The sequence below is a fragment of the Nerophis lumbriciformis genome, linkage group LG19, assembly GCF_033978685.3.
Source record: "Nerophis lumbriciformis linkage group LG19, RoL_Nlum_v2.1, whole genome shotgun sequence".
NCBI lineage: Eukaryota > Metazoa > Chordata > Actinopteri > Syngnathiformes > Syngnathidae > Nerophis > Nerophis lumbriciformis.
In genome coordinates this window covers 42,682,060-42,709,124 of record NC_084566.2, presented here as the reverse complement: position 1 = coordinate 42,709,124, position 27,065 = coordinate 42,682,060, and the positions used below count along the sequence as shown (strand labels likewise).

Genomic DNA, 27,065 nt, shown 5'->3' with positions numbered 1-27,065 from the left:
AATATCACTAATACTTGTTAATATTTATAATAACAAAATCACTAATACTTGTTAATATTTATAATAACAATATCACTAATACCTGTTAATATTTATAATAACAATATCACTAATGCTTGTTAATATTTATAATAACACTATCACTAATACTTGTTAATATTTATAATAACACTATCACTAATACTTGTTAATATTTATAATAACAATATCACTAATACTTGTTAATATTTATAATAACAATATCACTAATACTTGTTAATATTTATAATAACAATATCACTAATACTTGTTAATATTTATAATAACAATATCACTAATACTTGTTAATATTCAAGTCACCAAATGTAAATAGAGTATTGTTGGCACTTTTTAAATGGTTATTTATTGGATTTTATGGGTAAGCAGACGTTTATTTACGTTTAGTTAATATTTAGAATGCTTTTTTTTTTTTTTTTAAATACATCTGTCGTCTTGTCTCTCATAATGATTGTGAACAATGGGCAAAAAATTTTTTTTAAAAATTAAAAAAAAATTGCAGTTCTCGTTTAAGCTGCCAGATGGCAGTAGAGTGTTGAATATCTTAAATGTGTTTTGATGCAATTCCAACTTTGACCACAGCATCAGTTGCTATATAGAGTGGCGCTTTCTGTCGTTTCTAGCGGACTGCATTGCAAAATTATTAATTCCCCCCACCTTCCTCTTACGCGAGATCCACCCAGGAACGGGGCCCTATGAATCCCTTTCAATGAATTTAAACAATGTACTAATATGAAGGTAAACAATGTACTAATATGAAGGTAAACAATGTACTAATATGAAGGTAAACAATGTACTAATATGAATTTAAACAATGTACTAATATGAAGGTAAACAAAGTACTAATATGAAAGTAAACAATGTACTAATATGAAGGTAAACAATGTACTAATATGAAGTTAAACAATGTACTAATATGAAGGTAAACAATGTACTAATATGAAGTTAAACAATGTACTAATATGAAGGTAAACAATGTACTAATATGAAGGTAAACAATGTACTAATACGAAGTTAAACAATGTCCTAATATGAAGGTAAACAATGTACTAATATGAAGTTAAACAATGTACTAATATGAAGGTAAACAATGTACTAATATGAAGGTATACAATGTACTAATATGAAGGTAAAGAATGTACTAATATGAAGGTAAACAATGTACTAATATGAAGGTAAACAATGTAATAATATGAATTTAAACAATGTACTAATATTAATTTAAACAATGTACTAATATGAAGTTAAACAATGTACTAATATGAAGGTAAACAATGTACTAATATGAATTTAAACAATGTACTAATATGAAGGTAAACAATGTACTAATATGAAGGTAAACAATGTAATAATATGAATTTAAACAATGTACTAATATGAAGGTAAAAAATGTACTAATATGAAGGTAAACAATGTACTAATATGAAGGTAAACAATGTACTAATATGAAGGTAAACAATGAAATAATATGAATTTAAACAATGTACTAATATGAAGGTAAACAATGTACTAATATGAAGGTAAACAATGTACTAATATGAAGTTAAACAAAGTACGAATATGAAGGTAAACAATGTACTAATATGAAGGTAAACAATGTACTAATATGAAGGTAAACAATGTACTAATATGAAGGTAAACAATGTACTAATATGAAGGTAAACAAAGTACTAATATGAAGGTAAACAATGTACTAATATGAAGGTAACAATGTACTAATATGAAGGTAAACAAAGTACTAATATGAAGGTAAACAAAGTACTAATATGAAGGTAAACAATGTACTAATATGAAGGTAAACAATGTACTAATATGAAGGTAAACAAAGTACTAATATGAAGGTATACAATGTACAAATATGAAGGTAAACAATGTACAAATATGAATGTAAACAATGTACTAATATGAAGTTAAACAATGTACTAATATGAAGTTAAACAATGTACTAATATGAATTTAAACAATGTCCTAATATGAAGGTAAACAATGTACTAATATGAAGGTAAACAATGTACAAATATGAAGGTAAACAATGTACTAATATGAAGGTAAACAATGTACTAATATGAAGTTAAACAATGCAGTAATATGAAGGTAAACAATGTACTAATATGAAGTTAAACAATGTACTAATATGAAGGTAAACAATGTACTAATATGAAGGTAAACAATGTACTAATATGTAGTTAAACAATGTACTAATATGAAGGTAAACAATGTACTAATTTGAATTTAAATAATGTACTAATACGAAGGTAAACAATGTACTAATTTGAATTTAAATAATGTACTAATACGAAGGTAAACAATGTACTAATATGAATTTAAACAATGTACTAATATGAAGGTAAACAATGTACTAATATGTAGTTAAACAATGTACTAATATGAAGGTAAACAATGTACTAATATGAATTTAAACAATGTACTAATATGAAGGTAAACAATGTACTAATATGAAGGTAAACAATGTACTAATATGAAGGTAAACAATGTATTAATATGAAGTTAAACAATGTACTAATATGAAGGTAAACAATGTACTAATATGAAGGTAAACAATGTACTAATATGAAGTTAAACAATGTACTATTATGAAGGTAAACAATGTACTAATATGAATTTAAACAATGTACTAATATGAAGGTAAACAATGTACTAATATGTAGTTAAACAATGTACTAATATGAAGGTAAACAATGTACTAATATGTAGTTAAACAATGTACTAATATGAAGGTAAACAATGTACTAATTTGAATTTAAATAATGTACTAATATGAAGGTAAACAATGTACTAATATGAAGGTAAACAATGTACTAATATGAATTTAAACAATGTACTAATATGAAGGTAAACAATGTACTAATATGTAGTTAAACAATGTACTAATATGAAGGTAAACAATGTACTAATATGAATTTAAACAATGTACTAATATGAAGGTAAACAATGTACTAATATGAAGGTAAACAATGTACTAATATGAAGGTAAACAATGTATTAATATGAAGTTAAACAATGTACTAATATGAAGGTAAACAATGTACTAATATGAAGGTAAACAATGTACTAATATGAAGTTAAACAATGTACTATTATGAAGGTAAACAATGTACTAATATGAATTTAAACAATGTACTAATATGAAGGTAAACAATGTACTAATATGTAGTTAAACAATGTACTAATATGAAGGTAAACAATGTACTAATTTGAATTTAAACAATGTACTAATATGAAGGTAAACAATGTACTAATATGAAGGTAAACAATGTACTAATATGAATTTAAACAATGTACTAATATGAAGGTAAACAATGTACTAATATGTAGTTAAACAATGTACTAATATGAAGGTAAACAATGTACTAATATGAATTTAAACAATGTACTAATATGAAGGTAAACAATGTACTAATATGAAGGTAAACAATGTACTAATATGAAGGTAAACAATGTACTAATATGAAGGTAAACAATGTATTAATATGAAGTTAAACAATGTACTAATATGAAGGTAAACAATGTACTAATATGAAGGTAAACAATGTACTAATATGAAGTTAAACAATGTACTATTATGAAGGTAAACAATGTACTAATATGAATTTAAACAATGTACTAATGTGAAGGTAAACAATGTACTAATATTAAGGTAAACAATGTACTAATATGAAGTTAAACAAAGTACTAATATGAAGGTAAACAATGTACTAATATGAATTTAAACAATGTACTATCATGAAGTTACACAAAGTACTAATATGAAGGTAAACAATGCACTAATATGAATTTAAACAATGTACTAATATGAATTTAAACAATGTACTAATATGAAGTTAAACAATGTCCTAATATGAAGGTAAACAATGTACTAATATGAAGGTAAACAATGTACTAATATGAAGGTAAACAATGTACTATTATGAAGTTAAACAATGTAATAATATTAAGGTAAACAATGTACTAATATGAAGGGGGTCCCCACACTTTTTGACCCGGGGGCCGCATTGGGTTAAAACAATTAGGGTGGGTGGCGGGCTGTGTATATATGTATACCTATGTGTATGTATATATATATATATATATATATATATATATAAATATATATATATATATATATATATATATATATATATATATATATTTGTCCTGGGCAAAAACAGCCTTCTACCAAAACTCCCAGAAGCACCGGTTGGCATAAGTGAAAGGCTCATGTCACTCAGGATCCCTCTGGCTAAGAAAAGATATGCCACACTTCTTAGTGCCTATGCACCGACGCTCCCATCAAAGGAAGATGTTGAAGACCGCTTCTACCGGGCATTAGATGAGGCTCTCCGTCGCACACCCAAGGAGGACAAGATCTACTTGTTGGGCGATTTCAACGCCAGAGTGGGGAAGGACAACAAGGTGTGGCATGGTGTTATTGGCAGGCATGGCTTTGGACAAGCCAATGCTAACGGCTGCTAAGCCTCTGTGCTGAGCATGACTTGACCATCACAATCACCATCTTCCAACTAAAATATAAGCACAAAACATCCTGGATGCACCCACGCTCCAAACATTGGCACCTGATTGATTACACCATTGTGAGACGCTCGGACATAAAAGACGTATCCCTAACTCGTGCAATGAGAGGAGCTGAGTGTTGGACCGACCACCGGCTCATCATAACCAGGCTCCGGTTGCAAGTACTCCCTGCTATCCGTCTTCAAAAGTCAGGGAAGAAGAGGCTTGACTGTACCCAGATCCTATGGTTCGGGACAATCTCCGTCTCTCTCTGGCCGAAAACCTGGAAGACATCGAGCATATTCAAAATTGTGTGCCCTGAAGAATGAGTGGTGGATATCAAAGGCAGCTTAAATACAATCTCATGCCAACAAAAATGATATGCACAACTTTTACGATGCAATGAAAACCATCTACGGCCCAAGAAACTGCGCTGTCTCCCCGCTGAACTCTTAACGATGGTACAACCTTCATAAAAGACCAGAAGATGGGCAGAACACTCTGCTAAATCAGCCCGTCCCAACAGACCCCTCAGTTCTGGAGGAACTACCTGACTACCCAACCATCCATGATCTTGACCTTCCACCAACCTTTGGAGAGGTTAAAAGTGCAATAAGGTCTCTGAAAGACAACAAGACCCCCTGGTCCTGACAGCATCCCTGCAGAGATCTTCAAGCAAGGAAGGCTACCTTTCCATCCGTGCCCTTTTCCTTGTCATCAGCAACGTGTGGAAGCATGAAACTGTCCCTCAGCAGTGGAGAGATGCCAATATTATCACCATCTACAAAGGCAAGGGGGACGAGTCCCTCTGTGGCAACAGTCGTGGCATTTCACTTCTGGCTGTTGCTGGTAAAGTCCTGGCTAGAGTCATGCTACACACGGAAGACCTGTTTCTGGAGTCACAATGTGGTTTCAGGAAGAACAGGAGAACTGTGGACATGGCGTTCACAACACGGCAGCTTCAGGAGAAGTGTAGGGAGCAGCACCAGGACCTCTTCGTTGCTTTCATTGATCTGTCGAAGGCTTTTGACACCGTCAACACGGAGCTTCTCTGGAATATCCTCCTGAAGTTCGTCTGCCCACAGAAGTTTGTCAACATCCGAAGGCAATTCCATGAAGGGATGATGTCACGTGTGATATTGGCGGCCAGGAATCGGAACCCTTTAAGGTGTCCACCGGTGTACGCCAGGGATGTGTCCTTGCTCCAGTCTTGTTTAATATCTTCCTCCTGTGTGTGACACTGCTGCTTCATGAGAGGATCAAGAAGGGCAGTGGGTTTACCGTCGACTTCCGACTTGACGGGAACCTGTTTAACATCCGGAGGCTCCAAGCAGTCACAAAAGATCGAACTCCAATACGCAGATGACTGCGCAGTTGTGGCCCACACACCGGAAGCGCTGCAAGCTACCCACTCAGCCGGCAAACTGGGCCTCTCTGTCAACGTGGCAAAAACCGAGGTAATATGCCAGTGGGCATCCACTCCTCCACCTCATCCACCAACCTTCACCATCGACAATAAACCACTTGCAGTAGTGGATTCTTTCAAATACCTTGACAGCTTTCTCTCTGACGATTGCGGTATCGACAGGGAGGTTCAAAACCGGATCAAGCAGGCGTCAGCATCTTTTGGCAGACTCAGGGGAAGGGTCTTCCAGAACAAAGACCTTAAGCTACATACCAAGGTCATGACGACCCTCCTCTACAGCTGTGAAGCGTGGACCCTGTACAGCCGCCACCTCAGGATGCTGGAGGCCTTCCAGATCAGGTGCTCGCAATGCATCCTGGGGATATCCTGGAAGGACAGAGTCCCCCACACTGAAATACTCTGCAAGACCAACTGCACCAGTGTGGAGGCTACAGTCACCCAGCGCCAACTTTGCTGGCTAGGCCACGTTATCAGGATGCCAGAAGAACGCTTACCACGCAAGGTGCTTTATGGTCAGCTTCATCTTATGAAGACTGTCATGAAGAAATGCGACCTGAACCAGACCCAGCTGGAGGACACTGCAGCCTAACGTTCCACCTGGCGGAAGCTCCTCCAACGAGGAGTTCATAAGCTTGAGGAGGACCGAGGTGGTCAAGGAGCCAGGAAGCGCCAAAGAAGGCATGAAGCCATTGCCACACCCGCACCCCCAGTCAGTGCCTTCGCCTGCTCTGTTTGCGGCAGATCATGTGGATCACGGATTGGACTGTTCAGCCACACGAGGACTCACAAAACATAGAGATGGATTGTAGCCATCGGATACGATGGACAACCTTAAGCAAGCAAGCATATATATATGTGTATATATATATATATATATATATATGGCATACTTGCCAACCCTCCCGGATTTTCCGGGAGACTCCCGAAATTCAGCGCCTCTCCCGAAAACCTCCCGGGACAAATTTTCTCCCGAAAATCTCCCGAAATTCAGGCGGAGCTGGAGGCCACGCCCCCTCCAGCTCCATGCGGACCTGAGTCCGCTTTCCCACAATATAAAGAACGTCTACAGTAAAGCAGTCCGTCTGCCGTAAACAGCAATGTTGTGACACTCTTAAACAGGACAATACTGCCATCTAGTGCATTTGATGAAAGCACTTTTGTGCGTGCCACACAGCAATGCATCATCAGAGAGGGTGTTCAGCATGGTTAGAAAGATAGTGACAAGAGAATTGAACAAGGATGGACAATTCAACCCTTAACTCAACAATGAGTAGATGAGTGTTATGTGTGTGTATATGTGTAAATAAATGAACACTGAAATTCAAGTATTTATTTTATTTATATATGTATATATATATGTATATGTATATATATATATATATATATATATATATATATATATATATATATATATATATATATATATACATATATATATATATATGACAGCAACCACCCGCCCACCACCACGAAAAGAATACCTACCGGAATTAATAAAAGGCTATCGATGCTGTCATCTAGCAAAGCTGAATTTGACCAAGCAACCCCCCCGTACCAAAAAGCCCTTGATGAAAGCGGATACAATTTCACCCTCACCTATGAACCCACGCCAGGAAACCAGCCAAAAAAGAACAGAAAACGAAACGACATCATCTGGTACAACCCCCCATACAGCAAAAACGTCTCAACTAACATTGGACACAAATTCCTCAATCTGATTGACAAACACTTTCCCAAAGACAACAACCTAAGAAAAGTATTCAACAAGAACAACATTAAATTGAGCTACAGCTGTATGAACAATATACGACAAATCATCTCAAACCACAACAAAACAATTGCAAATGAGCCGTCGGCCCCCGGACAGAGCGACTCCAAAACCAACAAAGGCTGTAACTGTCGAAAGAAACCTGATTGCCCTCTCAACGGGGGGTGCTTACAAACATCAGTTGTCTACCAATCTAAGGTAATACGCAAGGACATGAACACATCCGACACATATGTAGGATTAACCGAGGGAGAATTCAAAACCAGATGGAACAATCACAAGGCTTCTTTCAGGAACCAAAACCTGCGGAATACCACAGAACTCAGCAAACACATTTGGGACCTCAAAGACAATAATGTTGAATATTCAATAACATGGCAAATTCTTGCATCCAGCACACCTTACAATAGTGGTAATAAAAGATGCAACCTATGCTTGAAAGAAAAACTGTTTATTATTTACCGTCCAGACCTGTCATCCCTCAACAAGCGCAGCGAAATTGTAACAGCATGCCGCCACAGACGGAAACACCTCCTAGGTAACACATGAGCCAATCACCACGCCCCTAGGCCAGCCTGTACCCACCCACTCTGTGCCCTATATAAACCATGGTATGTGAATGCTCCCATTAAAATCTCCTGATGATTGAGGGAACCCCCCCTCATGAAACAGGCCTGTAGAGATGATATAGTCTTGTGATTTTTTTCCACACATACATATATATATATATATATATATATATATATATATATATATATATATATATTAGAGATGCGCGGTTTGCGGGCAGCTTACCTGCCCGCCACCCCCGTGGCCGGGGGCTCGTAACAGGGGTCACTCCGCGCGCTCCGCCCGCGCAGCTTACCTGCCCGCCACCCCTGTTGCCGGGGGCGCGTAACAGGGGTCACTCCGCGCGCAGTGCGCTCACGAAAGGGGTGGGGCTCACCCTGGTTGATATAGACAGCAGGACGGTGGCCATGGAAGTCGGAACCCGCTAAGGAGTGTGTAACAACCCACCTGCCGAATCAACTAGCCCTGAAAATGGATGGCGCTAGAGCGTCGGGCCCATACCCGGCCTTCGCTGGCAGCGAGACGCGCTTGGAGGTGCGCTCAGCGCGGCTCCCATATGATTGCGCACTGGTGTGCGTCTGGGTCGTGACAGCGTGGCACGCGAATGTCTGTGCTGCATTGGATCAGTCTCCTTTCTTTAACAGGCAAAAGCTTTATAACCTCACTAATGCCTTGCATCGTCTATATTACCGTATTTTCCGCACTATTAGCCGCACCTAAAAACCACAAATTTACTCAAAAGCTGACAGTGCGGCTTATAACCCGGTGCGCTTTATATATGGATTAATATTAAGATTCATTTTCATAAAGTTTAGGTCTCGCAACTACGGTAAACAGCCGCCATCTTTTTTCCCCGTAGAAGAGGAAGCGCTTCTTCTTCTACGCAAGCAACCGCCAAGGTAAGCACCCGCCCCCATAGAAGAGGAAGCGCTTCTTCTTCTACTGTAAGCAACCACCCGCCCCCGTAGAAGAAGAAGAAGGGCGCGGATATTACGTTTCATTTCCTTTGTGTGTTTACATCTGTAAAGACCACAAAATGGCTCCTACTAAGCGACAGGTTTCCGGTTCATGAAAAGACGCAATCTCTCCATCCGCACACGGACTACTATTTCACAGCAACTGCCTAAAGACTTTCAAGAAAAGCTGGCTACTTTCCGTGCATATTGTAAAAACAAGATAGCTGAAAAAAAGATCCGGCCAGAGAACATTATCAACATGGACGAGGTTCCACTGACTTTTGATATTCCTGTGAACCGCACTGTGGATACAACGGGAGCACGTACGGTGAATATTCGCACCACAGGGAATGAGAAGTCATCCTTCACTGTGGTTCTAGCTTGCCATGCTAATGGCCAGAAACTTCCACCCATGGTGATATTCAAAAGGAAGACCTTGCCAAAAGAGACCTTTCCAGCCGGCGTCATCATAAAAGCTAACTGGAAGGGATGGATGGATGAAGAAAAGATGAGCGAGTGGTTAAGGGAAGTTTAAGTTTACGCGAAGAGGCCGGGTGGCTTTTTTCACGCAGCTCCGTCCATGTTGATATACGACTCCATGCGCGCCCACATCACGCTGGTTTTTAATATATTATTAAAGTTTGACTGACCTATCTGACTGTTTTTTTGACATTCCTTTAGCGCAGTTAGATGCGGCTTATAACACGGGGCGGCTTATAGGTGGACAAAGTTTTGAAATATGCCGTTCATTGAAGGCGCGGCTTATAACCCAGGGCGGCTTATGGTGCGGAAAATACGGTAGATATATAACAGGCGGGTGCGGGCGGGTGCGGTTCTGATCAAATGTTACATCGGGTGGATGGCGGATGGTTGACGACTTTCTGATGCGGTTGCGGATGAAATAATTGCCTATCCGCGCATCTCTAATATATATATATATATATAGCTAGAATTCACTGAAAGTCAATTATTTCTTTTATATATATATATATATATCCATCCATCCATCCATCCATTTTCTACCGCTTATTCCCTTTGGGATCGCGGGGATATATATATATATATATATATATATATATATATATATATATATATATATATATATATATATATATATGAAATACTTGACTTGGTGAATTCTAGCTGTAAATATACTCCTCCCCTCTTAACCACGCCCCCAACCACGCCCCCCGCACCCACCCCCCACCTCCCGAAATTGGAGGTCTCAAGGTTGGCAAGTATGGAACACTTTTTTATGGGGATCATATTAACCATTAATTAGTTGCTTATCAACATGCAAATTAGTAACATATTGGCTCTTAATTAGTCATTATTAAGTACTTATTAATGCCTTATTCTGCATGGCCTTATTATGCAACCGGTAAGCCACTAACTAAGAGTCTTAGTTAGTCCTAACCCTAACTAACTAACTAATTAACTAACGCCTATCATAACACTCATTCTTGTCTTGGCTGCAGGACGAGTACCAGTTCTGCTACCAGGCCGCCCTGGAGTATTTGGGTAGCTTCGACCACTATGCAACATAAGCCAAGACATGACGGGCACCAAGGACGTCAAACACCAACCAGGACTTTCAAAAGAAAACAACAAAAAAAAGAAACAACAACAACAACAACAACAAATCCGTGCTCGACCCTCCATGTGTAATCATATCTTACCTCAGTGTTCCAGTGTGAAGGGCGTATAATCATGCATACTGTACGTGAGTGACGGGCGTATAAACTTGCATACTGTACGTGTGAGTGACGGGCGTATATTCATGTGTCGTGGTCCGCTATGTCCAATATGAAGCAGTGAAATACAGGAAGAGGAATTGTGTAGAAACGCTAAAAAAAAACCCACACAAAGAGCCTGGATATTTGCTGCACCCTTAACGGGCCTTTTTACCCTGGACTTTGTACCTACTGGTCTGGTGTCGTCCCTATTGGTGTCATTTTTCGCGAGGTCTCCTCCCAAAAGGGGGCCGGCGTGAGGACCACCCCCAAACCCCGCAGGAGACCCAAGATGCACAGGTGCCAATCGACTATGGTATGGATTGACTCGGAATATTCCGGCGCTTTTTGACCACGCTTGCTTTGCTGGACTGGCTTGTAATCGCTCCTTCGTCGTCCTCTTCTTTTTTTTGAGGCCGGGTGCCACCGCCTGGGCTCCAAATGGTGGCTTATTGACAGGCTTGCTCACGAAAGACTTCCCCTTTTGTTTGATTTATTGTCATTATTGTCATCGCCTTACGCTGGTTTGAGTTCCAACACACGCCGCTTTGCTCACACGGTCACACCGCTTACCTTTGAAGAAGAAGAAGAAAGCCCCTTCCCAAAGCCAGCTTACTTGAAGTCCACCACGTGGCGATTAATCAATACCGTAATGACCCGAATATAAGTCAACCATCCCATTTATAGTTGTTTTTTAATTACTTCCTTGATTGTGCAGCAGTTTTCTTTTGTTTTTTTTAACCCGAAGGTGAGTGACAGGAAGAAAAGCTCTGATGCGCTTTGGACCCCAAATACAAGACACTTGTTTCCGAGGGTAGTGGTTCTTTAACTCTGTTTTACCAAAATTGTCTCTCCGAGTACCACCGTAATGAGCAACATTCAAATACAGTAGCGTAGTAGGCCTTAGTACTCGTTAAAAAAAACAAGGTAGATTCAACGTTCCCTCTAAGGTGCGCGCCTACGAAATAAAATCCAATCTGAACTATAAACAAAATAAACATAACTATTTAATCTGTAGGATTTTGCAATGCGACTGTGAGTGACAGCTGTACAACGAGCCGCCCTAACGGATAAAACAATGTTTGCGACGTCTTTCTCGGACATCAATTCCATCGATCACTTTTACAGAGCTAAAACGTTTTACTTTCAGTCGTAAACACAACAAAAACACTCTATTCTATTTTTACATCTCATTGTGCAACATGTGAATGTTTTAAGGGGAATTAAATGAGATCTCTGAAAAGGGGTACACATTCTTCCCAAAGTAGGACCCCCACCCAGACACGCTGGTACATAGCTCATGAAAAACGAGATTTTATTTTAATCGTAAATTAGAAAATAATCTCATGAAAATGACTGCCATCATTTGAGTATCATAATAAAACAATGATCGTCAACACTGTTATTGTGACGGAGCAAAAAACGTTTTATTGTCCTATTGTCGGTCGTAACCACAACAAAAACATGAGTAAAAAACTAAATATTTAGCAAAACTGGTCATTTTGTGCCGTACAAACTGGGCCAAGACCAACTCTTTGTCATATCAGCCACGGATGCGTTTAGGTCCAGCCAAAAAGTGGGACAACTCCAACACTACATAAAGTGAAAATGCCAGGTCGTTATTAAGAATGTTAATTTACGGATATTAATCATGAAATTCTCATAAAATTTTACAAACAGAAAGTTAAAAGAATGTGTACACTCTATCCTATTCTTACATCTCATTGTGCAACATGTGAATGTTTTAAGGGGAATTAAATGAGATCTCTGAAAGGGGTACACATTCTTCCCAAAGTAGGACCCCCACCCAGACACGCTGGTACATAGCTCATGAAAAACAAGATTTTATTTTAATCGTAAATTAGAAAATAATCTCATGAAAATGACTGCCGTCATTTGAGTATCATAATAAAACAATGATCGTCAACACTGTTATTGCGACGGAGCAAAAAACGTTTTATTGTCTTATTGTCGGTCGTAACCACAACAAAAACATGAGTAAAAAAACGACTATTTAGCAAATCTAGTCATTTTGTGCCGTACAAACTGGGCCAAGACCAACTCTTTGTCATATCAGCCACGGATGCGTTTAGGGCCACACAAAAAGTGGGACAACTCCAACACTACATAAAGTGTAAATTTAAGGTCGTTATTAAGAATGTTAATTTACGGATATTATTCATGAAATTCTCATAAAACTTTACAGACAGAAAGTTAAAAGAATGTGTACACTCTATCCTATTCTTACATCTCATTGTGCAACATGTGAAGGTTTTAAGGGGAATTAAGTAAGATCTCTGAAAGGGGTACACATTCTTCCCAAAGTAGGACCCCCACCCAGACACGCTGGTACATAGCTCATGAAAAACAAGATTTTATTTTAATCGTAAATTAGAAAATAATCTCATGAAAATGACTGCTGTCATTTGAGTATCATTATAAAACAATGATCGTCAACACTGTTATTGCGACGTCTTTTACGGAGCAAAAACGTTTTATTGTCTTATTGTCGGTCGTAACCACAACAAAAACATGAGTAAAAAAACGACTATTTAGCAAAACTAGTCATTTTGTGCCGTACAAACTGGGCCAAGACCAACTCTTTGTCATATCAGCCACTGATGCGTTTAGGGCCACGCAAAAAGTGGGACAACTCCAACACTACATAAAGTGTAAATGCAAGGTCGTTATTAAGAATGTTAATTTACGGATATTAATCATGAAATTCTCATAAAATTTTACAGACAGAAAGTTAAAAGGATGTGTACACTCTATCCTATTCTTACATCTCATTGTGCAACATGTGAAGGTTTTAAGGGGAATTAAATGAGATCTCTGAAAGGGGTACACATTCTTCCCAAAGTAGGACCCCCACCCAGACACGCTGGTACATAGCTCATGAAAAACAAGATTTTATTTTAATCGTAAATTAGAAAATAATGTCATGAAAATGACTGCCATCATTTGAGTATCATAATAAAACAATGATCGTCAACACTGTTATTGCGACGGAGCAAAAAACGTTTTATTGTCTTATTGTCGGTCGTAACCACAACAAAAACATGAGTAAAAAAACGACTATTTAGCAAAACTAGTCATTTTGTGCCATACAAACTGGGCCAAGACCAACTCTTTGTCATATCAGCCACGGATGCGTTTAGGGCCACACAAAAAGTGGGACAACTCCAACACTACATAAAGTGTAAATGCCAGGTCATTATTAAGAATGTTAATTTACGGATATTAATCATGAAATGCTCATAAAAAGATTTTACAGACAAAGTTACAGGAATGTATACACTCTATCCCATGCTTACATCTCATTGTGCAACATGTGAAGGTTTTAAGGGGAATTAAATGAGATCTCGAAAAGGGGTACACATTCTTCCCAAAGTAGGACCCCCACCCAGACACGCTGGTACATAGCTCATGAAAAACAAGATTTTGTTTTAATCGTAATTCACGTAAATTAGTAAATAATCTCATGAAAATGACTGCTGTCATTTGAGTATCATAATAAAACAATGATCGTCAACACTGTTATTGCGACGTCTTTTACGGAGCAAAAACGTTTTATTGTCTTATTGTCGGTCGTAACCACAACAAAAGCATGAGTAAAAAAACGACTATTTAGCAAATCTAGTCATTTTGTGTCGTACAAACTGGGCCAAGACCAACTCTTTGTCATATCAGCCACTGATGCGTTTAGGGCCACGCAAAAAGTGGGACAACTCCAACACTACATAAAGTGTAAATGCAAGGTCGTTATTAAGAATGTTAATTTACGGATATTAATCATGAAATTCTCATAAAAAGATATATTTTACAGACAAAGTTACAGGAATGTATACACTCTATCCCATGCTTACATCTCATTGTGCAACATGCGAATGTTTTAAGGGGAATTAAATGAGATATCTGAAAGGGGTACACATTCTTCCCAAAGTAGGACCCCCACCCAGACACGCTGGTACATAGCTCATGAAAAACTAGATTTTATTTTAATCGTAAATTAGAAAATAATCTCATGAAAATGACTGCCATCATTTGAGTATCATAATAAAACAATGATCGTCAACACTGTTATTGCGACGTCTTTTACGGAGCAAAAACGTTTTATTGTCTTATTGTCGGTCGTAACCACAACAAAAACATGAGTAAAAAAAACGACTATTTTGCAAAACTGGTCATTTTGTGCCGTACAAACTGGGCCAAGACCAACTCTTTGTCAAATCAGCCACGGATGCGTTTAGGGCCACGCAAAAAGTGGGACAACTCCAACACTACATAAAGTGTAAATGCCAGGTCGTTATTAAGAATGTTAATTTACGGATATTAATCATGAAATTCTCATACAATTTTACAGACAGAAAGTTAAAAGAATGTGTACACTCTATCCTATTCTTACATATCATTGTGCAAAATGTGAAGGTTTTAAGGGGAATTAAATGAGATCTCTGAAAGGGGTACACATTCTTCCCAAAGTAGGACCCCCGCCCAGACACGTTGGTACATAGCTCATGAAAAACAAGATTTTATTTTAATCGTAAATTAGAAAATAATCTCATGAAAATGACTGCCATCGTTTGAGTATCATAATAAAACAATGATCGTCAACACTGTTATTGCGACGTCTTTTACGGAGCAAAAACGTTTTATTGTCTTATTGTCGGTCGTAACTACAACAAAAACATGAGTAAAAAAAACGACTATTTAGCAAAACTAGTCATTTTGTGCCGTACAAACTGGGCCAAGACCAACTCTTTGTCATATCAGCCGCTGATGCGTTTAGGGGCCACGCAAAAAGTGGGACAACTCCAACACTACATAAAGTGTAAATTTAAGGTCGTTATTAAGAATGTTAATTTACGGATATTAATCATGAAATTCTCATAAAATTTTACAGACAGAAATTAAAAGAATGTGTACACTCTGTCCTATTCTTACATCTCATTGTGCAACATGCGAAGGTTTTAAGGGGAATTAAATGAGATCTCTGAAAGGGGTACAAATTATTCCCAAAGTAGGACCCCCACCCAGACACGCTGGCACATAGCTCATGAAAAACAAGATTTTGTTTTAATCGTAATTCACGTAAATTAGTAAATAATCTCATAAAAATGACTGCTGTCATTTGAGTATCATAATAAAACAATGATCGTCAACACTGTTATTGCGACGTCTTTTACGGAGCAAAATCGTTTTATTGTCTTATTGTCGGTCGTAACCACAATAAAAACATGAGTAAAAAAACGACTATTTAGCAAAACTGGTCATTTTGTGCCGTACAAACTGGGCCAAGACCAACTCTTTGTCATATCAGCCGCGGATGCGTTTAGGGCCACGCAAAAAGTGGGACAACTCCAACACTACATAAAGTGTAAATGCCAGGTCATTATTAAGAATGTTAATTTACGGATATTAATCATGAAATTCTCATAAAATTTTACAGACAAAGTTAAAAGAATGTGTACACTCTATCCTATTCTTACATCTCATTGTGCAACATGTGAAGGTTTTAAGGGGAATTAAATGAGATCTCTGAAAGGGGTACACATTCTTCCCAAAGTAGGACCCCCACCCAGACACGCTGGCACATAGCTCATGAAAAACGAGATTTTATTTTAATCGTAAATTAGAAAATAATGTCATGAAAATGACTGCCATCATTTGAGTATCATAATAAAACAATGATCGTCAACACTGTTATTGCGACGGAGCAAAAAACGTTTTATTGTCTTATTGTCGGCCGTAACCACAACAAAAACATGAGTAAAAAAACGTCTATTTAGCAAAACTAGTCATTTTGTGTCGTACAAACTGGGCCAAGACCAACTCTTTGTCATATCAGCCACTGATGCATTTAAGGCCACGCAAAAAGTGGGACAACTCCAACACTACATAAAGTGTAAATGCAAGGTTGTTATTAAGACTGTTAATTTACGGATATTAATCATGAAATTCTCATAAAATTTTACAGACAGAAAGTTAAAAGAATGTGTACACTCTATCCTATTCTTACATCTCATTGTGCAACATGTGAAGGTTTTAAGGGGAATTAAATGATATCTCTGAAAGGGGTACACATTCTTCCCAAAGTAGGACCCCCACCCAGACACGCTGGTACATAGCTCATGAAAAACAAGATTTTGTTTTAATCGTAATTCACGTAAATTAGGAAATCTCATGAAAATGACTGCCGTCATTTGAGTATCATAATAAAACAATGATCGTCAACACTGTTATTGCGACGTCTTTTACGGAGCAAAAACGTTTTATTGTCTTATTGTCGGTCGTAACCACAACAAAAACATGAGTAAAAAAAACGACTATTTAGCAAAACTGGTCATTTTGTGCCGTACAAACTGGGCCAAGACCAACTCTTTGTCATATCAGCCACTGATGCGTTTAGGGCCACACAAAAAGTGGGACAACTCCAACACTACATAAAGTGTAAATTTAAGGTCGTTATTAAGAATGTTAATTTACGGATATTATTCATGAAATTCTCATAAAACTTTACAGACAGAAAGTTAAAAGAATGTGTACACTCTATCCTATTCTTACATCTCATTGTGCAACATGTGAAGGTTTTAAGGGGAATTAAATGAGGGGGTACACATTCTTCCCAAAGTAGGACCCCCACCCAGACACGCTGGTACATAGCTCATGAAAAACAAGATTTTATTTTAATCGTAAATTAGAAAATAATCTCATGAAAATGACTGCCATCATTTGAGTATCATAATAAAACAATGATCGTCAACACTGTTATTGCGACGGAGCAAAAAAACGTTTTATTGTCTTATTGTCGGTCGTAACCACAACAAAAACATGAGTAAAAAACGAAATATTTAGCAAAACTGGTCATTTTGTGCCGTACAAACTGGGCCAAGACCAACTCTTTGTCATATCAGCCACGGATGCGTTTAGGGCCACGCAAAAAGTGGGACAACTCCAACACTACATAAAGTGTAAATGCCAGGTCATTATTAAGAATGTTAATTTATGGATATTAATCATGAAATTCTCATAAAATTTTACAGACAGAAAGTTAAAAGAATGTGTACACTCTATCCTATTCTTACATCTCATTGTGCAACATGTGAATGTTTTAAGGGGAATTAAATGAGATTTCTGAAAGGGGTACAAATTCTTCCCAAAGTAGGACCCCCACCCAGACACGCTGGTACATAGCTCATGAAAAACAAGATTTTATTTTAATCGTAAATTAGAAAATAATCTCATGAAAATGACTGCCATCATTTGAGTATCATAATAAAACAATGATCGTCAACACTGTTATTGCGACGTCTTTGCCGGAGCAAAAAAAAAACGTTTTATTGTCTTATTGTCGATCGTAACTACAACAAAAGCATGAGTAAAAAAACGACTATTTAGCAAATCTGGTCATTTTGTGCCGTACAAACTGGGCCCAAGACCAACACTTTGTCATATCAGCCACGGATGCGTTTAGGGCCACACAAAAAGTGGGACAACTCCAACACTACATAAAGTGTAAATGCAAGGTTGTTATTAAGAATGTTAATTTACGGATATTAATCATGAAATTCTCATAAAAAGATATATTTTACAGACAGAAAGTTAAAAGAATGTGTACACTCTATCCTATTCTTACATCTCATTGTGCAACATGTGAAGGTTTTAAGGGGAATTAAATGAGATCTCTGAAAGGGGTACACATTCTTCCCAAAGTAGGACCCCCACCCAGACACGCTGGTACATAGCTCATGAAAAACTAGATTTTATTTTAATCGTAAATTAGAAAATAATCTCATGAAAATGACTGCCATCATTTGAGTATCATAATAAAACAATGATCGTCAACACTGTTATTGCGACGTCTTTTACGGAGCAAAAACGTTTTATTGTCTTATTGTCGGTCGTAACCACAACAAAAACATGAGTAAAAAAAACGACTATTTTGCAAAACTGGTCATTTTGTGCCGTACAAACTGGGCCAAGACCAACTCTTTGTCAAATCAGCCACGGATGCGTTTAGGGCCACGCAAAAAGTGGGACAACTCCAACACTACATAAAGTGTAAATGCCAGGTCGTTATTAAGAATGTTAATTTACGGATATTAATCATGAAATTCTCATACAATTTTACAGACAGAAAGTTAAAAGAATGTGTACACTCTATCCTATTCTTACATATCATTGTGCAAAATGTGAAGGTTTTAAGGGGAATTAAATGAGATCTCTGAAAGGGGTACACATTCTTCCCAAAGTAGGACCCCCGCCCAGACACGTTGGTACATAGCTCATGAAAAACAAGATTTTATTTTAATCGTAAATTAGAAAATAATCTCATGAAAATGACTGCCATCGTTTGAGTATCATAATAAAACAATGATCGTCAACACTGTTATTGCGACGTCTTTTACGGAGCAAAAACGTTTTATTGTCTTATTGTCGGTCGTAACTACAACAAAAACATGAGTAAAAAAAACGACTATTTAGCAAAACTAGTCATTTTGTGCCGTACAAACTGGGCCAAGACCAACTCTTTGTCATATCAGCCGCTGATGCGTTTAGGGGCCACGCAAAAAGTGGGACAACTCCAACACTACATAAAGTGTAAATTTAAGGTCGTTATTAAGAATGTTAATTTACGGATATTAATCATGAAATTCTCATAAAATTTTACAGACAGAAATTAAAAGAATGTGTACACTCTGTCCTATTCTTACATCTCATTGTGCAACATGCGAAGGTTTTAAGGGGAATTAAATGAGATCTCTGAAAGGGGTACAAATTATTCCCAAAGTAGGACCCCCACCCAGACACGCTGGCACATAGCTCATGAAAAACAAGATTTTGTTTTAATCGTAATTCACGTAAATTAGTAAATAATCTCATAAAAATGACTGCTGTCATTTGAGTATCATAATAAAACAATGATCGTCAACACTGTTATTGCGACGTCTTTTACGGAGCAAAATCGTTTTATTGTCTTATTGTCGGTCGTAACCACAATAAAAACATGAGTAAAAAAACGACTATTTAGCAAAACTGGTCATTTTGTGCCGTACAAACTGGGCCAAGACCAACTCTTTGTCATATCAGCCGCGGATGCGTTTAGGGCCACGCAAAAAGTGGGACAACTCCAACACTACATAAAGTGTAAATGCCAGGTCATTATTAAGAATGTTAATTTACGGATATTAATCATGAAATTCTCATAAAATTTTACAGACAAAGTTAAAAGAATGTGTACACTCTATCCTATTCTTACATCTCATTGTGCAACATGTGAAGGTTTTAAGGGGAATTAAATGAGATCTCTGAAAGGGGTACACATTCTTCCCAAAGTAGGACCCCCACCCAGACACGCTGGCACATAGCTCATGAAAAACGAGATTTTATTTTAATCGTAAATTAGAAAATAATGTCATGAAAATGACTGCCATCATTTGAGTATCATAATAAAACAATGATCGTCAACACTGTTATTGCGACGGAGCAAAAAACGTTTTATTGTCTTATTGTCGGCCGTAACCACAACAAAAACATGAGTAAAAAAACGTCTATTTAGCAAAACTAGTCATTTTGTGTCGTACAAACTGGGCCAAGACCAACTCTTTGTCATATCAGCCACTGATGCATTTAAGGCCACGCAAAAAGTGGGACAACTCCAACACTACATAAAGTGTAAATGCAAGGTTGTTATTAAGACTGTTAATTTACGGATATTAATCATGAAATTCTCATAAAATTTTACAGACAGAAAGTTAAAAGAATGTGTACACTCTATCCTATTCTTACATCTCATTGTGCAACATGTGAAGGTTTTAAGGGGAATTAAATGATATCTCTGAAAGGGGTACACATTCTTCCCAAAGTAGGACCCCCACCCAGACACGCTGGTACATAGCTCATGAAAAACAAGATTTTGTTTTAATCGTAATTCACGTAAATTAGGAAATCTCATGAAAATGACTGCCGTCATTTGAGTATCATAATAAAACAATGATCGTCAACACTGTTATTGCGACGTCTTTTACGGAGCAAAAACGTTTTATTGTCTTATTGTCGGTCGTAACCACAACAAAAACATGAGTAAAAAAAACGACTATTTAGCAAAACTGGTCATTTTGTGCCGTACAAACTGGGCCAAGACCAACTCTTTGTCATATCAGCCACTGATGCGTTTAGGGCCACACAAAAAGTGGGACAACTCCAACACTACATAAAGTGTAAATTTAAGGTCGTTATTAAGAATGTTAATTTACGGATATTATTCATGAAATTCTCATAAAACTTTACAGACAGAAAGTTAAAAGAATGTGTACACTCTATCCTATTCTTACATCTCATTGTGCAACATGTGAAGGTTTTAAGGGGAATTAAATGAGGGGGTACACATTCTTCCCAAAGTAGGACCCCCACCCAGACACGCTGGTACATAGCTCATGAAAAACAAGATTTTATTTTAATCGTAAATTAGAAAATAATCTCATGAAAATGACTGCCATCATTTGAGTATCATAATAAAACAATGATCGTCAACACTGTTATTGCGACGGAGCAAAAAAACGTTTTATTGTCTTATTGTCGGTCGTAACCACAACAAAAACATGAGTAAAAAACGAAATATTTAGCAAAACTGGTCATTTTGTGCCGTACAAACTGGGCCAAGACCAACTCTTTGTCATATCAGCCACGGATGCGTTTAGGGCCACGCAAAAAGTGGGACAACTCCAACACTACATAAAGTGTAAATGCCAGGTCATTATTAAGAATGTTAATTTATGGATATTAATCATGAAATTCTCATAAAATTTTACAGACAGAAAGTTAAAAGAATGTGTACACTCTATCCTATTCTTACATCTCATTGTGCAACATGTGAATGTTTTAAGGGGAATTAAATGAGATTTCTGAAAGGGGTACAAATTCTTCCCAAAGTAGGACCCCCACCCAGACACGCTGGTACATAGCTCATGAAAAACAAGATTTTATTTTAATCGTAAATTAGAAAATAATCTCATGAAAATGACTGCCATCATTTGAGTATCATAATAAAACAATGATCGTCAACACTGTTATTGCGACGTCTTTGCCGGAGCAAAAAAAAAACGTTTTATTGTCTTATTGTCGATCGTAACTACAACAAAAGCATGAGTAAAAAAACGACTATTTAGCAAATCTGGTCATTTTGTGCCGTACAAACTGGGCCCAAGACCAACACTTTGTCATATCAGCCACGGATGCGTTTAGGGCCACACAAAAAGTGGGACAACTCCAACACTACATAAAGTGTAAATGCAAGGTTGTTATTAAGAATGTTAATTTACGGATATTAATCATGAAATTCTCATAAAAAGATATATTTTACAGACAGAAAGTTAAAAGAATGTGTACACTCTATCCTATTCTTACATCTCATTGTGCAACATGTGAAGGTTTTAAGGGGAATTAAATGAGATCTCTGAAAGGGGTACACATTCTTCCCAAAGTAGGACCCCCACCCAGACACGCTGGTACATAGCTCATGAAAAACAAGATTTTATTTTAATCGTAATTCACGTAAATTAGGAAATCTCATGAAAATGACTGCTGTCATTTGAGTATCATAATAAAACAATGATCGTCAACACTGTTATTGCGACGGAGCAAAAAAACGTTTTATTGTCTTATTGTCGGTCGTAACCACAACAAAAGCATAAGTAAAAAAACGACTATTTAGTGTCGTACAAACTGGGCCAAGACCAACTCTTTGTCATATCAGCCACGGATGCGTTTAGGTCCAGCCAAAAAGTGGGACAACTCCAACACTACATAAAGTGTAAATTTAAGGTCGTTATTAAGAATGTTAATTTACGGATATTAATCATGAAATTCTCATACAATTTTACAGACAGAAAGTTAAAAGAATGTGTACACTCTATCCTATTCTTACATCTCATTGTGCAACATGTGAAGGTTTGAAAAACAAGATTTTGTTTATTTTAATCATAATAAAAAAAATCATAATAAAAGATTTAACTGAAGTCAGGTTTGGGACAGGTGTGGCCACAGTCTCTTCACACTGTTGCTATGGAAGATTTTGCGTTTGCTCAGACTAATGAAACATTAGAGGGAACATTGTGTATATTTATCATGTTTGGCCCAAGTAACACAGTTTGAATATAGGAAAATAAAACACCATCTGAGTCGTCTTATATTCTGCTCAATACGGTACTCGGCCCCTTCCCCATCCAAATCCCACTTCCCAATGGATCTTTCTCCTCGTGCTGGACTTTGTCAGAAGCGGCGGCGACTGTAAACAAGCCCGAGACATGAAACGTGTACATACCCGGAGTCCTTAGCACAAGATGGATGTGATGTAGTTTCTTATTGTCGCAACAACGAGCCTTATCGTGTCATGTTTATTTCATGTGGTGTTTTTGTTCTTTTCAAAGATATTTATGAATCTATTTTATTACTTTTTATTTATTCATTGGCAGTATCTAGCAACTATAATCAATACGTTTACTTTTTCCTGTCCATTTTTTATTATTATTATTTATCATTTCGGTGCTCTGTTTAATGCTTTGCTCTATGAAGTATGCCCTCTGTGTAGGGTGCTATTTGATACTGATGTCCACCTATTGGCTAGAGATGTATATTAGAGGCAGGTAGTTTAAGTTTACAATGATGCCTCCCTCCCCCCCGCCCTCCTCGTCCCTTGCCCCCCACGCGACCATAGCAACAAGATGGGTGATCATAGCAACAAGGTCAAAGGGCATCAGATGTAGTTTGCTAAAGCACATTGGTAGCAAGTGTATTTTTTGACAGAAGGCTCAGCTACGCACTTCTTCTTTACTCGCCCCCTCGCCCCTGAGAAAAAAAAAAAAAAAAAAAATGTTTGAAAAATAATATGAAGTCGATGTGTGGTCTAGAAGTCTTGACAATGTGTGACATATATGGAAATATGTTATTCCTTCACTTTCTTAAGATGATAATGGTGTCAAGGGCCATCCTCCTTCACTTCTGTACTTGTTCTTTCCTTTTAAAAAACAACAACAACCTAGATGTAGATATAATATCTTGACTTTGTATTAAAAGCAGATGATTGGATAAACAGCACAGCTTTGTGGTCATTGCAGTTCACCGTTTGGCCACAAGATGGAGACAAAGTAGCGGAAGTGCAAACTTGGTCAGACAGACGGAATGTTTTCTTTTTCAGATTCAGAAATACTTTATTAATCCCTGAGGGGGGAAATTAAGATTTTCAGCGCAATCCCATTCAAGAGCAGGCAAACATTACAGGGAGACAGAACAGGATCAAACATTACAGGGAGACAGAACAGGATCAAACATTGCAGGCAGACAGAACAGGATTAAACGTTATAGGGAAACAGAACAGGATCAAACAGTACAGGGAGACAGAACAGGATCAAACAGTACAGGGAGACAGAACAGGATCAAACATTACAGGGAGACAGTTTGTGGTTAGAGTGCCCGCCCTGAGATGGGTAGGTCGTGAGTTCAAACCCTGGCAGAGTCATACCAAAGACTATAAAAAATGGGACCCATTACCTCCCTGCTTGGCACTCAGCATCAAGTGTTGGAATTGGGGGTTGAATCACCAAAAATTATTCCCGGGCGCGACCACCGCTGCTGCTCACTGCTCCCCTCACCTCCCAGGGGGTGATCAAGGGTGATGGGTCAAATGCAGAGGTCAATTTCGCCACACCTAGTGTGTGTGTGTGACAATCATTGGTACTTTAACTTTAACAGGATCAAACATTACAGGGAGACAGAACATGATCAAACGTTACAGGGAGGCAGAACAGGATCAAACATTACAGGGAGGCACAACAGGATCAAACATTACAGGGAGGCAGAACAGGATCAAACATTACAGGCAGACAGAACAGGATCAAACATTACAGGGTGACAGAACAAGATCAAACATTACAGGGAGACCGAACAGGATCAAACATTACAGGCAGACAGAACAGGATCAAACAGAGGGAGATAGAACAAGTAGAACAAGATCAAACATTACAGGCAGACAGAACAGGATCAAACATTGCAGGGAGACATAGCAGGATCAAACATTACAGGGAGACAGAACAGGATCAAATATTACAGGGAGACAGAACAGGATCAAACATTACAGGGAGACAGAACAGTATCAAACATTACAGGGAGACAGAACAGGATCAAACAATACAGGCAGACAGAACAAACATTACAGGCAGACAGAACAAGATCAAACATTGCAGGGAGACATAACAGGATCAAACATTACAGGGAGACAGAACAGGATCAAATATTACAGGGAGACAGAACAGGATCAAACATTACAGGGAGACAGAACAGTATCAAACATTACAGGGAGACAGAACAGGATCAAACAATACAGGCAGACAGAACAAACATTACAGGCAGACAGAACAAGATCAAACATTACAGGGAGGCATAACAGGATCAAACATTACAGGGAGGCAGAACAGGATCAAACATTACAGGGAGACAAAACAGGATCAAACATTACAGGGAGACAGAACAAGATCAAACATTACAGGGAGGCAGAACAGGATCAAACATTACAGGGAGACAGAACAGGATCAAACATTACAGGGAGACAGAACAAGATCAAACATTACAGGCAGACAGAACAGGATCAAGCATTGCAGGGAGACAGAACAGGATCAAACATTACAGGGAGACAGAACAGGATCAAACATTACAAGGAGACAAACCAGGGACACAGAACAGGATCAAACATTACAGGGAGGCAGAACAAGATCAAACATTACAGGGAGACAAAACAAGATCAAACATTACAGGGAGGCAGAACAGGATCAAACATTACAGGGAGACAGAACAGGATCAAACATTACAGGGAGACAGAACAAGATCAAACTTTACAGGCAGACAGAACAGGATCAAACATTACAGGCAGACAGAACAGGATCAAACATTACAGGGAGACAGAACAAGATCAAACATTACAGGTAGGCAGAACAGGATCAAACATTATAGGGAGACAGAACAGGATCAAACATTACAGGCAGATAGAACAGGATCAAACATTACAAGGAGACAAACCAGGGAGACAGAACACGATCAAACATTACAGAGAAACAGAACAGGATCAAACATTACAGGGAGGCAGAACAAGATCAAACATTACAGGGAGACAAAACAAGATCAAACATTACAGGGAGACAGAACAGGATCAAACATTACAGGGAGACAGAACAGGATCAAACATAACAAGGAGACAGAACAAGATCAAACTTTACAGGCAGATAGAACAGGATCAAACATTACAGGCAGACAGTACAGGATCAAACATTACAGGCAGATAGAACAGGATCAAACATTACAGGGAGACAGAACAGGATGAAACATTACAAGGAGACAAACCAGGGAAACAGAACAGGATCAAACATTACAGGGAGACAGAACAGGATCAAACATTACAGGGAGACAGAACAAGATCAAACATTACAGGGAGGCAGAACAGGATCAAACATTACAGGGAGACAGAACAGGATCAAACATTACAGGCAGACAGAACAAGATCAAACATTACAGGGAGACAGAACAGGATCAAACATTGCAGGGAGACAGAACAGGATCAAACATTACAGGGAGACAGAACAGTATCAAACATTACAGGGAGACAGAACAGGATCAAGCATTACAGGCAGACAGAACAAGTTCAAACATTACAGGGAGGCAGAACAGGATCAAACATTACAGGGAGACAGAACAAGATCAAACATTACAGGGAGACAGAACAAGATCAAACATTACAGGGAGGCAGAACAGGATCAAACATTACAGGAAGACAGACCAGGATCAAACATTACAGGGAGACAGAACAGGATCAAACATTACAGGCAGATAGAACAGGATCAAACATTACAGGGAGACAGAACAGGATCAAACATTACAGGGACACAGAACACGATCAAACATTACAGGGACACAGAACAGGATCAAACATTACAGGGGGACAGAACAGGATCAAACATTACAGGGAGACGGAACAGGATCAAACATTACAGGGAGACAGAACAGGATCGCTGACG

General features: G+C 38.0%; 1 protein-coding gene across 5 annotated transcripts in view; it reads left to right on the top strand.

The window, feature by feature from the left end:
* LOC133618410 (receptor-type tyrosine-protein phosphatase S-like) overlaps positions 1–15,682 on the top strand; it is a 425,684-nt gene extending 410,002 nt beyond the window's left edge. For 4 of the 5 annotated variants that reach the window (XM_061978745.2, XM_061978743.2, XM_061978744.2 and 1 more), the window contains one exon: positions 10,747–13,141. In XM_061978745.2, the coding sequence (XP_061834729.1) occupies positions 10,747–10,815 (69 nt within the window). In that variant the 3' untranslated portion in view covers positions 10,816–13,141. Of the gene's footprint in view, positions 1–10,746; positions 13,142–13,810; positions 14,215–14,762 lie in introns of those variants that run through there. The other variant, XR_012050994.1, reaches the window with a different exon arrangement.
* Positions 15,683–27,065: the final 11,383 nt, after the last annotated feature.